The 16,164-nt window shown below is 43.2% G+C and overlaps 1 protein-coding gene across 2 annotated transcripts; it reads right to left on the minus strand.

Annotated features, from left to right (window-relative positions):
- Nucleotides 1–2,946: 2,946 nt before the first annotated feature.
- rnf181 (ring finger protein 181) lies at nt 2,947–7,098 on the minus strand. 2 transcript variants are annotated; one of them, XM_060907596.1, is made up of 6 exons: nt 7,015–7,098; nt 6,477–6,654; nt 4,852–4,985; nt 4,529–4,644; nt 3,773–3,847; nt 2,947–3,355 (listed from the first exon to the last, which is right to left on the minus strand). In XM_060907596.1, the coding sequence occupies exons 2-6, from the start codon at nt 6,560–6,562 to the stop codon at nt 3,296–3,298; spliced, it is 471 nt and encodes a 156-aa protein (XP_060763579.1). In that variant the 5' UTR covers nt 6,563–6,654; nt 7,015–7,098; the 3' UTR covers nt 2,947–3,295. The 2 variants fall into 2 exon arrangements, with proteins under 2 accessions (XP_060763579.1, XP_060763580.1); XM_060907597.1 differs by having other exon boundaries at nt 6,477–6,522; nt 7,015–7,073.
- Between the last annotated feature and the right edge of the window lie 9,066 nt (nt 7,099–16,164).

Raw genomic sequence — 16,164 nt, forward strand, 5'->3', positions numbered from 1 at the left:
CTGCCAGGAAGTTGAAAATGGGCCGTGGTTGGGTCTTCCAACATGACAACGACCCGAAGCATACAGCAAAGGCAACGAAGGAGTGGCTCAAGAAGAACCACATTAAGGTCATGGAGTGGCCCAGCCAGTCTCCGGACCTCAATCCAATCGAAAATCTATGGAGGGAGCTGAAGGTCCGAGTTGCCAAGCGACAGCCCACCAACCTTAATGATTTAGAGAGGATCCGCAAAGAAGAGTGGGCCAAAATTCCCCCTGATGTGTGTGCTAACCTTGTGGTTAACTACAACAAACGTCTGTCCGCTGTGCTTGCAAACAAAGGCTTTGCCACCAAGTATTAAGTGCTTTTGGCTAGAGGGATCAAATACTTATTTCCCCTCAATGAAATACAAATCAATTAAAATATATTCTTTAAAAAGTTATTTTCTGGATTTTCGTTTTGATATTCTGTCTCTCCATGTTAGAATACATCTACCATTAAAAGTATAGAATGATCATGTCTTTATTAGTGGGCAAACCAACAAAATCAGCAAGGGCTCAAATACTTTTTACTCTCACTGTATATAAAATCATATGGTCCTTACCAGCTCTTAAAATTAGGCAAATACAACCTTAGATGACCAATAACACATGACATGTTCACCGTCATTATTTAACACAAGCCAAAAATGCAGCAGCAGTCTGTAAAAAATTAAGTACACCCTGACTGCTTCCATAGAAATTATGAAGGCAATTAGCAGCCAGGTGTTGATCAAATTAATTTGATTAAATCAGCCAGTGTGGCCACCTTGTAAAAAGCAGAAGTTTTGGCAGTTTGCTGGTCTGGAGCACGCAGGTGTATGTTAACACAACGCCAAGGAGGAAAGACATCAGCGATGATCTTAGAGAAGCAATTGTTACCGCACATCAGTCCGGGAAGGGTTATAAGGCCATTTCCAAACAATTTGAAATCCATCATTCTACTGCAAGAAAGATTATTCAGAAGTGGAAAACATTCAAGACAGTTGCAGATCTTCCCAGGAGTGGACGTCCCAGCAAATTTACTCCAAGGTCAGACCGTGCAATGCTCAGAGAAACTGCAAAAAAACCCAAGAACTACATCTAGGACTCCAACATGCTAACTGTGGCCTGTAAAGTTCATGACAGTACAATTAGAAAAAGACTGCGCACGTATGGCTTGTTGGGAAGGGTTGCCTGAAGAAAGCCTCTTCTATCTAAAAACAACATGGCAGCACGGCTTAGGTTTGCAAAGATGCATCCGAACAAGCCACAAGCCTTCTGGAACAATGTCCTTTGGACCGATGAGACCAAAGTGGAAACGTTTGGCCATAATGCACAGCGCCATGTTTGGCGAAAACCAAAACACAGCATATCGGCACAAACACCTCATACCAACCATCAAGCACTATGGTGGAGGGGTGATGATTTGGGCTTGTTTTGCAGCCACAGGGCCTGCGCACCTTGCAGTCATTGATGCCCCTTTTCCACCAAAGCAGTTCCAGGGCTGGTTCGGGGCCAGTGCTTAGTTTGGAACCGGGTTTTCTGTTTCCACTGACAAAGAACTGGCTCTGGGGCCAGAAAAACCGGTTCCCGGCTAGCACCAACTCTCTGCTGGGCCAGAGGAAAGAACCGCTTACGTCAGCGGGGGGGCGGAGTTGTTAAGACCAACAACAATAACAAGACCGCGAAAGATCGCCATTTTTAAGCGACAAGAAGCCGCAGCTGTACAAACGCGAAGTCATCCGTTATTATTGTTGTTGCTGCTGCTGCTTCTTCCGTGTTGTTTTTGCTTCGATATTCGCGCCAAGGTTTATGCAAACGTAGCGACGTAACTGACGTATACAACGATGTAACTGACATATACAGCGACGTAATGACGTGGCTTCCCTTAGCACCGCGAGTGATGGAAAAGCAAACTGGTTCTCAGCTGGCTCGCAAGTTGAACGAGTTGTGAACCAGCACCAGCCCTGGCCCCAAACCAGCCCTGGAACTGATTAGGTGGAAAAGAGGCATAAGTCAGCCATAAACTCCTCTGTAAACCCAAGTATTCTAGAGGCAAATGCGAGGCCATCTGTCCAACAGCTAAAGCTTGGCCGCAATTGGGTCATGCAACAGGACAATGATCCCAAGCACACCAGCAAACCTACAGCAAAATGGCTGAAAAAGAAAAGAATCAAGGTGTCCAGACCGCAACCTAATTGAAACGCTGTAGCGGGACCTTATGAGAGCTGTGCATAAACAAGCGCCCTCAAACATGAACGAACTGAAGCAATGTTGTAAAGAAGAGTGGGCCAAAATTCCTCCACAACCATGTGAGAGACTCATAAAATCATACAGAAAACGATTGCTTCAAGTTCTTGCTGCAAAAAGTGGTTCAACAAGCTATTGAATCATGGGATGTACTTCCTTTTTCACACATGGAGTCTGCATTTTCACTTAATTTTTGTTAAATAAATAACACTGTGGAATCTGTTGTGTTGCTTTACACCTCAGGTTAGATTTGCATGATTTTAGGACCTGGTAAAGATCAGATGATTTTTTTTTTCGCTATGTCTTGATTGGTAAAAATCATGTAACTGGAAGAGGGTGTACTTTCTTTTTCACATGACTGTACATGTGTATCCTTTTTCTGCAGTTTGTAAAGGTTATTTTTATTATTATATTGATTATTAAAGCAAAATGATGAAAACTGAAAGGAAGTCAGTGTAAAATAACTTCCTGGGCGTCTCAATCCGCTACACCGTCGTAAGGCTGCTTTGTGTCTTATTTAGAGCGACATTTACAAATCATAAATTAAATTTCTTAAAAATTGACCTTTAGTCTCAGCTTTCTCTCTTTAGTATATGGTTTAATTTTTTAATATTGTGCATATTAAATATGAATGATTGCAAATATTTCAGTGCAATTAATTTTACACAAGTATTTTCGTGATTATTGATAACTCGATAATTGGTTTTATATAATAATTTTATTTTCCTCAGTGATTCTAGTACAAGCAATAAAATTCAATTCTAAATCTTTGCTGTTAAAGCATAAAAAATAAACAGCAGGATCGTGACGGAACCGTGCCGCCATTTCACAAAGTATGACTTTCTGTATTTTAAAAAAAGCTTTCAGTAATTTGATGCTAAAATCATCCAGGACAGCAAGAAGATAATAATCACTCTGTATATGGAGACGCTCAAACAAACCCCACTTTAACATAATTTATATGTACACTGTATATAAACCTGGTCCAGCTCACGTGCATCAGAGACGGCAGCGTGTCATGATTTAATCCCTGCGTGTAAAGAGTGTGTCATGTGTACATGGCTCCATGAAGATCCTCCAGACGATATTCTCTCTGTCTCCTCCGGTCCTACACACACACACATACACGATTATAACTCTTCAGTACCATTCAAGCTGATTCCACTGATGGTGTTTTTCAAGACTGTCAGGTGTTTGTTGCCCTCTGGGTGGTGCTGTGACATAATTCTGACAGTCCTGTGTGTGTGTGAAAGGAAATAAGCATCATAAACTCTCAGCATCACTCCCTGTGGTGTAAGAAGTGTTTGTGCTGCACGCTCGCTCTCTCGCTCTCTCACTCACACAGGACTGTTCCTGAAACAGGGCGTGGTCCTATGACAGGGCTGGTATATAAGCTGTGATAGGTGACGTTTGAAGTGATTAATATATAATGACCGTGTGCGTGTCAGGGTGGTTGCATCAGTCACATGACTGCGTGTGATGAATGAGTGCAGTGAGTTCCGTATAGAGGCGGGGGTTTACTCACCTTCTCCTTTTTAAACTGCTCGTAGTCGGGGTTGTCAGTGGGCAGCTCGAGTCGACACAGAGGACAGGAGTTGGTCTGAAACAAAAAACAGCTCTGATGTTGATTTCATAAGGCAAAAAAAAAAAAACACCACACACTGTAGTGGTCATGTGTGCACGCGTGTATACATGCGTCAGTGTCTCTCTCTCTGCCTCAATCTCTCTTTTTTTTTTTGTCTGTCTGTCCCTCTATCTGTGTCCCTGTCTGTCTTGCTCTCCCTCCGTTCAGCTGTGCCTCTCTCCAGCACTCACTCTCTCCCTCTCTAGCTCGGGGGAGGACTCGGTTACCCGGTGATGGTGAGTAGAGGGATGAGGCAATGATGCCCCTCTCAGAACGACTTGACAGCTTGATCACAGACCCATCATTGTGTAAACCGAGAGCCGTAACCGAGGCACAGACACGACAGCGTTTTTATATCAAGGAGCTGGTATGGACTGGAGCGGCTGTGTAGAAAATCTGGAATATGATAAACATCTGCTCTTATTAGAGCTAATAAATAAATAAATAAGAGAGTGAGAGATGGACTTCTCTACAACATCCTGTATTTACCAGTCTGTTTTAAAGCATGGAGCTCAGCTTTTAAAGGGAACAGAGATGGCCGAGTACTCAGGGGTGATCAGGAGCCTCTCTTTTTAACTCTGTCCATCTTTCTCTCTCCCTCTTGAGCTGTCTGTCTGTCACTCTGTGTGTGTGTGTGTGTGTGTGTGTATCCCTCACCTTTCCCAGCCAGGGCAGGATGCAGCTGGAATGGAACAGATGTTTGCAGGGCATCTCCCGCACCGTCTCCTGCTCCTCAAACTCCAGCAGGCAAACAGGACACTTCAGCCCTTTATCTACACACACACACACACACGTGAGACACAACCTCTCTGGCTCTGTCTCAAACCATAAACACCGTGAAACCCTAATGACTCATCAGCTGAAAGAGTTCCCTGTCTCTTCATGAAGCGTCAGTGTGTGTTAAAGTGCTGCACGGCCCAGTAATTCACCTCCACCACCTGGAGTAATAACCATCTCCTTCTGAAGGTGCTCCATGTTACCTGCTTGCTGTGGGGATATGACGAGAAGAGGAAGACTCTGCACTACAGTTTTGGCCGCAGGAGGAGGAAGACGCTGATCCCACTCGGAAACATCCAGAGATCCAAAGTCCACATCCAAACCCTGCATCAGAGACCTGGAGAGGGGAAAAAAAAAAAACAAACCCACAGATGTAGTGTGTATCACAATCTATAGTACATATAGTGTACACAGACACAAATACTGTATAGAAGTCTGTGTATGAGCGCAAGCGAGTGTATGTGTGTGTGTGTATACAAATGTATGAGAGCGAGAGAGAGAGCGCGCGTGTGAATGAGAGAGAGAACGTGTGTGAAAGAGAGAGAGAGTGCACGTGTGTATGTACAAATGTATGAGAGAGTATAAGTGTGTGAATGTGTGTATGCAAATGTACGAGTGTGTGAGAGAGCACGTGTGTGAATGAGAGAGAGAGCACGTGTATATACAAATGTATGAGAGAGAGTATAAGTGTGTGAATGTGTGTGTATGCAAATGTATGAGTGTGAGAGAGAGCACGTGTGTGAATGAGAGAGAGAGCACGTGTGTGAATGAGAGAGAGAGCACGTGTGTGAATGAGAGAGAGAGCACGTGTGTGAATGAGAGAGAACGTGTGTGAATGAGAGAGAGAGAGAACGTGTGTGAATGAGAGAGAGAGAGAGAGAGAGTGCACGTATGTATATACAAATGTATGAGAGAGTATAAGAGTGTGTGAATGTGTGTGTGTATGCAAATGTACGAGTGTGTATAAATGTATGAGTGTGTGAGAGAGAGCACGTGTGTGAATATGAGAGAGAGAGAGAGAGAGAGCGAGCGAGAGTGCACGTGTGTATATACAAATGTATGAGAGAGAGAGAATAAGAGTGTGTGAATGTGTGTATGCAAATGTACGAGTGTGTACAAATGTATGAGTGTGTGAGAGAGAGCACGTGTGTGAAAGAGAGAGCACGTGTGTGAATGAGTGTGTGCACGTGTGTATATACAAATGTATGAGAGCGTATAAGTGTGTGAATGTGTGTGTATGCAAATGTATGAGTGTGTACAAATGTATGAGTGTGAGAGAGCACGTGTGTGAAAGAGAGAGAGAGCGAGAGAGTGCGTGTATATACAAATGTATGAGAGAGTATAAGAGTGTGTGAATGTGTGTGTATGCAAATGTATGAGTGTGTGAATGAGAGAGAGAACGTGTGAATGAGAGCGAGAGAGTGCACGTGTGTATATACAAATGTATGAGAGAGTATAAGTGTGTGAATGTGTGTTTATGCAAATGTACGAGTGTGTGCAAATGTATGAGTGTGTGATAGTGTATGAATGTATGAGTGTGTGCGAGTATGAGTGTGTGTGAGTATACAAATGTATGAGTGTGAAAGAGACAGTGTACGAGTGTGTGTGTGTGTATACACAAATGAATGAGTGTGGAAGAGAGAGTGTATGAATGCAAATGTACGAGTGTGTGATAGTGTATGAATGTATAAGTGTGTGAATATGTGAGTGTATGAATGTAGTGTGTGTGTGTGTGTGTGTGTACAAATGTATGAGTGTGTACGAATGTATGAGTGTGTGATAGAGAGAAAAAGTGTGTGTGTGTGTGTGTGTGTGTGTGTGTACTGACCGAGCCAGTTCCAGCAGCGCATTCTGTCTGTACTGCTCCTCAGGGTCTGTGGGCTCACAGTCATGTTCATCAAAATACGAGCTCATGATGCATTCAAACCCACACACACACACTCTCACTCACAACACACACACACTCTCACTCACAACACACACACACTCTCTCACACACTCTCCAGCTGAGGAGACACAGTGCAAGAACATCATCATTACTCTGCATGATCTTTACTTCACCAGCTCCATTACACACTTCCTCCGGGTATTAAAACTTCTTCTGCTCATTACAGCAGATTTCTGAGATTAAAGACACGCTATTATTATTATTATTATTATTATTATTATATGAGCGCTATGCGGCTACATTTCTGACTAAAACCCCAAACAGCTCCTCCAGTTCATCACCTGACTAGCATCACATTAGCAAACAAGCTAGTCAGTTAACTAGATTAGCTGCTCGGCTAACAGTTACATTAGCTTAAAAGAGACTAAAATAAGTGTAGAAAAAGAAATAACAAATTATTTATTATTAAGTCTCTGACCCGTTTCTGGAGGATATTCGGTGGCGTGTTGCCGGTGAAAGCCGGAGCTAACTCTGCTTTATCATCGTCACACGGCCCGCCCCAAACACCTCCTGACTCACTAGACAAGTGCACTACAAAGTGTAAGACATAAGGGACTACACGCCCTTCGTAGTGCAGCCTTCGAACAAACAAGGAGCCGTTTGAGAGACGGCCAGTGGCACACGGATTTCGTCACTTCCGAAACAGAATCGAGTTTACTGCCAAGTCAGTTCTCACATACAGGCCAGGGAATTTACTTTGGTGACTGGTGCTTGAACAGTGAAGATATAAGAATAAAAAAAGACAGAATTAGTTTTATAAATAGAATAAAAAAATAAGACTCTAAAATACAGAAATTTGAAAAGTGGACATGTTTCCGGGTTGTTTTGAAGTCCAAGCTGTGCAGTATGTTCCAGAATGTGCAGAAACAGGTCACGTGATGAAGATGAAGAAGAGTCATGATATGAACGTGTGAGAAGAAGAGAATCTGTGCAGTGGGTTAAATAAATCACCAAGCTGTGCAGTGTGAGCCGGAATGCGCAGTAAAAGTTCACAGAATGAAGATGACCATGAAATGTGCAAAATGGCAGTTCAGAGACAAAGTGCCGGACACAAGGAAAAATGCTATGGAACTTCATGAATACGATTGTACACGTTATGTTCGAAGGGGTTAATATCACAGATCGAAAGTGTGAGGTTGGAGTCAGTGGGGTCTCGGCCCTTATTGATGAGGCGACTGCAGTGGGGATAAAGCTGGCCTTAAGGCCTCTGCATGGTCTTGCGACAAGGCTTTCGCAGATAGCTTTTCGCAGACAGTTGTAATTTATCGTTGAGCGGGGAGTAATAGGCGTGCGCGATGTTATTCACCGCCACAATGCAAGGGGGCGCGAAGTCGCGAAATCGCTAGGAGTAGTTGGTGGGTGTGGTTAGTGGAGTGTTTATCCTCCGGTTACTTATAATGACTAGAACTGGAGTCGTATAGCTGTACGTTACTTCCTCACTTCCTCGATCAACCGCTCTTCGTGCTGCTCCAACTTCGCTCGTGTTTTTAAAAATGCCGGACGTGAAAACAAACCAAACCGGGAAAGTAGGGAAGTGGAAGTGCGTGTACAGCAGATGTAGAGTGGACCAATCAGAACCCTCTTGTCTGCGACGCTGTCTGCGAGGCTTCTGCGGTGGTCACAATTTTTGGGAGGTGCGCGCAGAGCGTCTGCGAAGGTGGGGCTACGCAGACGCTATCTGCGGCGCCGTCTGCGAGGGCTGGGTTGTCAGCATAAATTGGCCTTTATGGCATGAGGTTTTGGTTCTCATGGGCCGCAACCTCCTACCAGAAGGGAGTGATTCAAAAAGGTTGTCCCCAGCATGAGAGGGGTCGGTGACAATCCTTTCTGCTCTCCTCAGGGTCCTGGACTCGTACAGGTCCTGAAGAAATGGAAGGCTGCAGCCGATCGTCCTCTCGGCAGAGCGAGTGATGGACTGCAGTCTGCCCTCGTCTCTGGCAGTAGCAGCAGTATACCAGACGGTGATGGAGGAGGTGAGGATGGACTCAATGAGTGGACTAAAAGTGCTCCATCATTGTCTTTGTCAGGAAGAACATCCTCTGCTGTGCTTTCTTGGTGAAAGAGCTGATCTTAATCTCCCACTTGAGGTCTTGAATGATGATAGTGCCCAGGAAATAGAAATATTCCACAGAGGTTACTGGGGAGTCAAACCAGGTGACAGGGAGGGTGTGGCAGAGCTCCTCCTTAAGTCTACAATCATCTCCAATGTCTTAGATCAGGGGTCATCAAACTACGGCCCGCAGGCCGACTCCGGCCCGCCACCCTCCTTTGACCAGCCCCTCTGCCCCCCACCACTTGAACCGGCCCTATGAGGCAATCCCCAAAAGTGGTCATGGCCTATTTTTTTTTAAATTGCTTTTTGGCAAATAATAACATGTCTGCATCTTGTATTTTGTTGATTTTATCACTTAAAATTGATATTTAGTTATAAAATGAACTATTCATATTTTCCGAATTTTCGTCATATGCTCGTGATCAAGCAGTGACAGGCAGCGCACGCGCAGAGAACTGTCAGTGTTCAGGACAGCAAAATGGCTAGCGGTCAGCGAAAAGCTGACAGAGAGTGCAGAGTTTTTAAAGAACAGTGGACCACCGATTATTTTTTCGTTCAGTGTAAGGACTGTGCAGTTTGTCTTGTATGTAAAGAAAGTGTGTTGGTTTTCAAAGAATATAATCTGCATCATCACTACGAAACCCGCCACAAAGAGTATGCTAGTTTGCGAGGGCAAACAAGAGAAGACAGGATTCGGAGGATGAAATGCGGACTGGCTGCACGACAGAATGTATTCCTTCGCCAAACCCAGATTAACCAGGCTACTGTCCGAGCTAGCTATAAGGTAGCTCACCTACTAGCTACCCATGGAAAGCCGTTTACTGATGGGGACTTTGTTAAAGTATGCATGCTTGCTGTGGCCGAGGAGGTGTGTCCCGACAAGAAGGATGCGGTCAACGCGGTGAGTCTCTCCGCACCTACTATGACCAGGCAAACCGAAGATTTGGGGGACAACGTGTATGACCAGCTGAATGAGAAAGCATCAGAATTCGAGTTTTTTGCTTTGGCCATGGATGAGAGCAATGACATGCAGGACACAGCACAACTGCTGTGATCTATTGATCTATTGCTCATATTATTATAACTTCACTGTTTTTTTTTAAATGTATTTATTTTCTAGGCCTATTTATTTGACCTTTATTAAGTGCTGCACACAGTTTATTAATATTATTAATAATATCAACAGGCCTACCTACAATTTATAATTTTCCACTCCCCTTTGCCAGTGTCAATCACCTCAAATAGGCAGATGTTTCTTACCTTGACAGCTTTGATGTTATTTTTATTAGAAAATAAATAAATGGAATATCTGTGGTATTTCAAATTAAAACAAAGTGTGAAGACTCGATTACTACTTTTGCAAACCACCAGTAAAGATAAACAAATATGTGCCAGGAATCAAGTGTGGGTATAGTAGTGTGGATATAGTAGTGGGGATGGCTGTGCCAGGCTAGTAATCTCTACTACACAATGAGGCCTGCTGGTGGTCATATTTGTCTGGGTCATACAATTCTGTTATATAGCTGACCCGACCCCGGCCCCCCATCACAGTCAGGAACGACAATGTGGCCCCCAGAGAAAAAAGTTTGGTGACCCCTGTCTTAGATCATTGAGACTCTAAAGTTCTTCCGGTGCATGTTTTAGGTTTGTAACGGACAAGTGGTGGTGTGTGTGGTCTCATTTCACTATTTTGTTAATAATAATAATAATAATAATAATAATAAGGTCTTTGGCCTATGTCTGTGGGGCCTGGCTGGGCCCAGCCTGAATGAGCAACATGGAACCACTCTCTTGTGGACCCACCACCCCAGGAGGTGCCATAAGAGTGCGGTGCATTGTGGATTGGGTGGCAGCCAAAGGTGGAGGCCCTGGCGTACTGATCTCTGACTGACAAAACTGGCTTTTGGGACATGGAATGTCACCTCTCTGGTGGGGAAGGAGCCTGAACTTGTGCATGAGGTTGAGAGGTACCGACTAGACATAGTTGGGCTCACCTCAACGCATAGCTTGGGCTCTGGAACCAATTTCCTGGAGGGGGGTTGGAGTCTTTTCTATGCTGGAGTTGCCAAGGGTGAGTGGTGCCAGGCAGGGGTGGGGCTATTGGTAGCCCCCCAGTTTGGCACGCTAACATCGGAGTTCTCCCCAGTAAATGAGAGGGTCGTTTCCCTGTGCCTTCGGGTCGGGGAACAGTCTCTGACTGTCATTTGCACTTATGTGCCAAATGGTAGTTCAGAGTACCCGTCCTTCTTGGAGTCCTTGAGTGGGGTACTCGACAGTGCACCATGAGGGGACTCCATTGTTTTACTGGGGGACTTCAATGCTCATGTGGGCAATGATGGTGAGACCTGGAGGGGTGTGATTGGGAGGAATGGCCTGCCTGATTTGAACCTGAGCGGTGTTCTGTTGCTGGACTTCTGTGCCACGCACGGTTTGGCCATAACGAACACCATTTTCGAGTATAAGGGCATAAGTGCACATGGCACGAGGACACCATAGGCTGTAGATCGATGATTGACTTTGTAGTTGTTTCATCTGATCTACAACCGTATGTCTTGGACAGTCGGGTGAAGAGAGGAGCAGAGCTATCAACTGATCACTATCTGGTGGCAAGCTGGATCAGATGGCGGGGGAGGAGGCCGGACAGGCCTGGTAGGCCCAAACGTGTAGTGAGGTTATGCTGGGAATGTTTGTCGGATCTTCAACCGCCACCTCCGGCAGAGCTTCAACTGCATAATGGGGGAGGATGGGGACATTGAGTCCGAATGGACCATGTTCCATACTTCCATTGCTGAGGCGGCCATGTAGAGCTGCAGCTGCAAGGTTGTTGGTGCCTGTCGTGGCAGTAATCCCCGAACCCGGTGGTGGATAACTGCGGTGAGGGGAGCCATCAAGCTGAAGAAGGAGTCCTATCGGGCTTGGTGAGCTTGTGGGTCTCAAGAGGCAGCTGATTGATATCGACGGGCCAAGCGAAATGCAGCTCTGGCGGTCGCTGAAGCAAAAACTTGAGTGTGGGAGGAGTTTGGTGAGGCCATGGAAAGCGACTTTTGATCAGCCTCAAAGAGATTCTTGTTATTTAATTAGTATTGATTACCATACATTGAAAAATACAAACTACTCAGTGATAGTCAATATGGATTTAGAGCAAATAGATCAACAGAGCTGGCACTAATGGAATCAATTGAAGAAATCAGCAACTCTATAGATAATAAAAATATGTCGCTGGGATATTTATTGATCTTCAAAAAGCTTTTGATACTATTAATCATGATATATTAATTAATAAGATGGAACAATATGGGATAAAGGGAGTTGTATTAAATTGGATAAGAAGTTATTTGAGTAACAGGACACAATTTGTGAAGTTGGGTGACTCTGTGTCAACTCGTTTGAATATTAATTGTGGTGTCCCCCAGGGGTCAGTATTGGGTCCTAAACTGTTCATTCTTTATATAAATGATATGTGCAATGTATCAAAGATATTTAAGATGGTATTATTTGCAGATGACACGAATATGTTTTGTTCTGGAACAAATTTACATGAGTTAGAAAACATAATCTCTTCAGAATTGTGCAGGTTAAAAAGTTGGCTTGATCGAAATAAATTATCATTAAATCTATCTAAAACAAAAATCATGTTATTTAATCTCATCTCATCTCACTATCTCTAGCCGCTTTATCCTGTTCTACAAGGTCGCAGGCAAGCTGGAGCCTATCCCAGCTGACTACGGGCGAAAGGCGGGGTACACCCTGGACAAGTGTAACTGAATTGTCTTGGCCAGGCCTAAGGGTCCCATCTGCATCTCATCATTGCTGAGGAGTGTGCTCCCATCACCCAATCAAGCATCCAGCCAGAGCAGGTCATGATATATTTTTTACCATATTAACATGCCATTGTGTGTTATGCCTGATGTAAAGACTCTCGTCTCTGCGAGCCTACCACACAGATTTAATACTTGTCATTTTTAGGGCATACCTAACAACGTGTTTTCTTTCTCTCTCTCTCTCTCCCCCCCCCCATCTGTCCCTCTGAGTTACATGTTGATCCTGGGATTGAGATGCTGGCCTCTTCTGCCCCTCGGACCTGCTTGATCCATCCTGGTGCCCTGTGTCTGGTCGGAGTTTTATCGCCCCACTCCTGTGAAGGACGGCCCCATGAGGACAGTTGAGGGTTATACCTGTTAAAACTGTTAATATTATAGTCAGGCTGTCTGTTGTTGCCCAAATGAGGATGGGTTCCCTTTTGAATCTGGTTCCTCTCGAGGTTTCTTCCTCATGTCGTCTGAGGGAGTTTTTCCTTGCCACCGTCGCCACAAGCTTGCTCATTGGGGATAGATTAGAGATAAAATTAGCTCATGTTTTAAGTCGTTCAAATTCTGTAAAGCTGCTTTGCGACAATGTTTATTGTTAAAAGCGCTATACAAATAAACTTGATTTGATTTGATTTGACAAGTCGCCAGGTCATTACAGGGCTGACACATAGACACAGACAACCATTCACACTCACATTCACACCTACGGTCAATTTAGAGTCACCAGTTAACCTAACCTGCATGTCTTTGGACTGTGGGGGAAACCGGAGCACCCGGAGGAAACCCACGCGGACACGGGGAGAACATGCAAACTCCGCACAGAAAGGCCCTCGCCGGCCCCGGGGCTCGAACCCGGACCTTCTTGCTGTGAGGCGACAGTGCTAACCACTACACCACCGTGCCGCCCCATGTTATTTAATAATTATAAAATAAATAAGGCAATAAATGTACAGGTAGATGGTGTTGACATTGAAAGAGTTTCTAATAATAAATTTCTTGGGGTAATAATAGATGATAGAATTACTTGGAAATCACATATAAAATACATACTAATTAAACTATCAAGAAGCATATCTGTGTTGAGTAAAGCTAAGCACGTCCTGGACTATAATTCACTCCGCATTCTTTACTGTTCCCTGGTTTTACCGTACTTAAATTACTGCTCAGTGGTGTGGGGAAATACTGTACGTATAAATGTTCACTTCATGCAATAACTATACTTCAAAAAAGAGCTATAAGAATAATTCATAGTGCTGGTTACCGAGATCATACAAATTCACTATTCTTAAATTCAAAATGTTTAAAATTCAGGGATATTATAGAATATAAAACTGCCTTAATAATGTACAAAGTAAGGAATTATAAAGTACCAAGGAATATCCAAACAATGTTTTCGGATAGAGAGGGGGGCTATAATTTTAGGGGGAAATTGAAATTTAAAATTCGCAGTGCTAGGACAATGTTAAAAATGTTCAACCCTAACCCTATTTGTGGAGTAAAGCTATGGAACAGTTTGAATGTGGAGCTCATGAAATGTACAACTACAACCCCGATTCCAAAAAAGTTGGGACAAAGTACAAATTGTAAATAAAAACGGAATGCAATGATGTGGAAGTTTCAAAATTCCATATTTTATTCAGAATAGAACATAGATGACATATCAAATGTTTAAACTGAGAAAATGTATCATTTAAAGAGAAAAATTAGGTGATTTTAAATTTCATGACAACACCACATCTCAAAAAAGTTGGGACAAGGCCATGTTTACCACTGTGAGACATCCCCTTTTCTCTTTACAACAGTCTGTAAACGTCTGGGGACTGAGGAGACAAGTTGCTCAAGTTTAGGGATAAGAATGTTAACCCATTCTTGTCTAATGTAGGATTCTAGTTGCTCAACTGTCTGGTCTTTTTTGTCGTATCTTCCGTTTTATGATGCGCCAAATGTTTTCTATGGGTGAAAGATCTGGACTGCAGGCTGGCCAGTTCAGTACCCGGACCCTTCTTCTACGCAGCCATGATGCTGTAATTGATGCAGTATGTGGTTTGGCATTGTCATGTTGGAAAATGCAAGGTCTTCCCTGAAAGAGACGTCATCTGGATGGGAGCATATGTTGCTCTAGAACCTGGATATACCTTTCAGCATTGATGGTGTCTTTCCAGATGTGTAAGCTGCCCATGCCACACGCACTAATGCAACCCCATACCATCAGAGATGCAGGCTTCTGAACTGAGCGCTGATAACAACTTGGGTCGTCCTTCTCCTCTTTAGTCCAAATGACACGGCGTCCCTGATTTCCATAAAGAACTTCAAATTTTGATTCGTCTGACCACAGAACAGTTTTCTACTTTGCCACAGTCCATTTTAAATGAGCCTTGGCCCAGTGAAGACGTCTGCGCTTCTGGATCATGTTTAGATACGGCTTCTTCTTTGAACTATAGAGTTTTAGCTGGCAACGGCGGATGGCACGGTGAATTGTGTTCACAGATAATGTTCTCTGGAAATATTCCTGAGCCCATTTTGTGATTTCCAATACAGAAGCATGCCTGTATGTGATGCAGTGCCGTCTAAGGGCCCGAAGATCACGGGCATCCAGTATGGTTTTCCGGCCTTGACCCTTACGCACAGAGATTCTTCCAGATTCTCTGAATCTTTTGATGATATTATGCACTGTAGATGATTATATGTTCAAACTCTTTGCAATTTTACACTGTCGAACTCCTTTCTGATATTGCTCCACTATTTGTCGGCGCAGAATTAGGGGGATTGGTGATCCTCTTCCCATCTTTACTTCTGAGAGCCGCTGCCACTCCAAGATGCTCTTTTTATACCCAGTCATGTTAATGACCTATTGCCAATTGACCTAATGAGTTGCAATTTGGTCCTCCAGCTGTTCCTTTTTTGTACCTTGAACTTTTCCAGCCTCTTATTGCCCCGTCCCAACTTTTTTGAGATGTGTTGCTGTCATGAAATTTCAAATAAGCCAATATTTGGCATGAAATTTCAAAATGTCTCACTTTCGACATTTGATATGTTGTCTATGTTCTATTGTGAATACAATATCAGTTTTTAAGATTTGTAAATTATTGCGTTCCGTTTTTATTTACAATTTGTACTTTGTCCCAACTTTTTTGGAATCGGGGTTGTATAAACCAGTTCAAAAAAAGGTATAAGGAACAGATCTTTATGAGGTATAGGGAGGAGGAATTACAATAACATTCTATTGATAATATAAGTGTATATGTGTGTGTATGGGTACATACGGATATATATATTTATATCATAATGAGTATATGCATGTGTGTGTATGTATATACTGTATGCATATGCATAACTATATATAATATATATGCATAATATGCATAATTATGATATGGGTGTCTGTGTATGGATATGTGTATAGTTATAGGTATGTGTATATGTATGTACTGTATATATATATTGTATGTGTGTATATGTATAACATAAGTATCTTTATATACGTATGATTTGATTTGGTCGATATTATACCATGTTGGTATGTCTTGGTATGTTGGTATGTTTTCTTTTTTGTTTGTTGCTTTTGTTTTCTTTTGTATATATAGTTTATTATGGCGGAAAGTGACATTTAATTAGCGGTGGTATAGAGGGTTAGGATTTGATAAGTTATTTACTTCTTCCTAATCCTTTCCGAACATTATTATGTTACTGCCTTGTGGCTATGCTA

Source organism: Neoarius graeffei, chromosome 24 (assembly GCF_027579695.1).
Source record: "Neoarius graeffei isolate fNeoGra1 chromosome 24, fNeoGra1.pri, whole genome shotgun sequence".
In the NCBI taxonomy this organism is placed as follows: Eukaryota; Metazoa; Chordata; class Actinopteri; order Siluriformes; family Ariidae; genus Neoarius; species Neoarius graeffei.

What these genes read in the sequence shown, in the direction of transcription:
- rnf181 (XM_060907596.1), bottom strand. Translation starts at nt 6,562, where the DNA reads ATGAGCTCGTATTTTGATGAACATGACTGTGAGCCCACAGACCCTGAG. An exon ending in GCGCTGCTGGAACTGGCTCG is followed by an intron (nt 4,986 to 6,476) that starts GTCAGTACACAC and finishes TCCCCTCTCCAG; the next exon opens with GTCTCTGATGCAGGGTTTGG. An exon ending in TCCTGCCCTGGCTGGGAAAG is followed by an intron (nt 3,848 to 4,528) that starts GTGAGGGATACA and finishes TTTTTGTTTCAG; the next exon opens with ACCAACTCCTGTCCTCTGTG.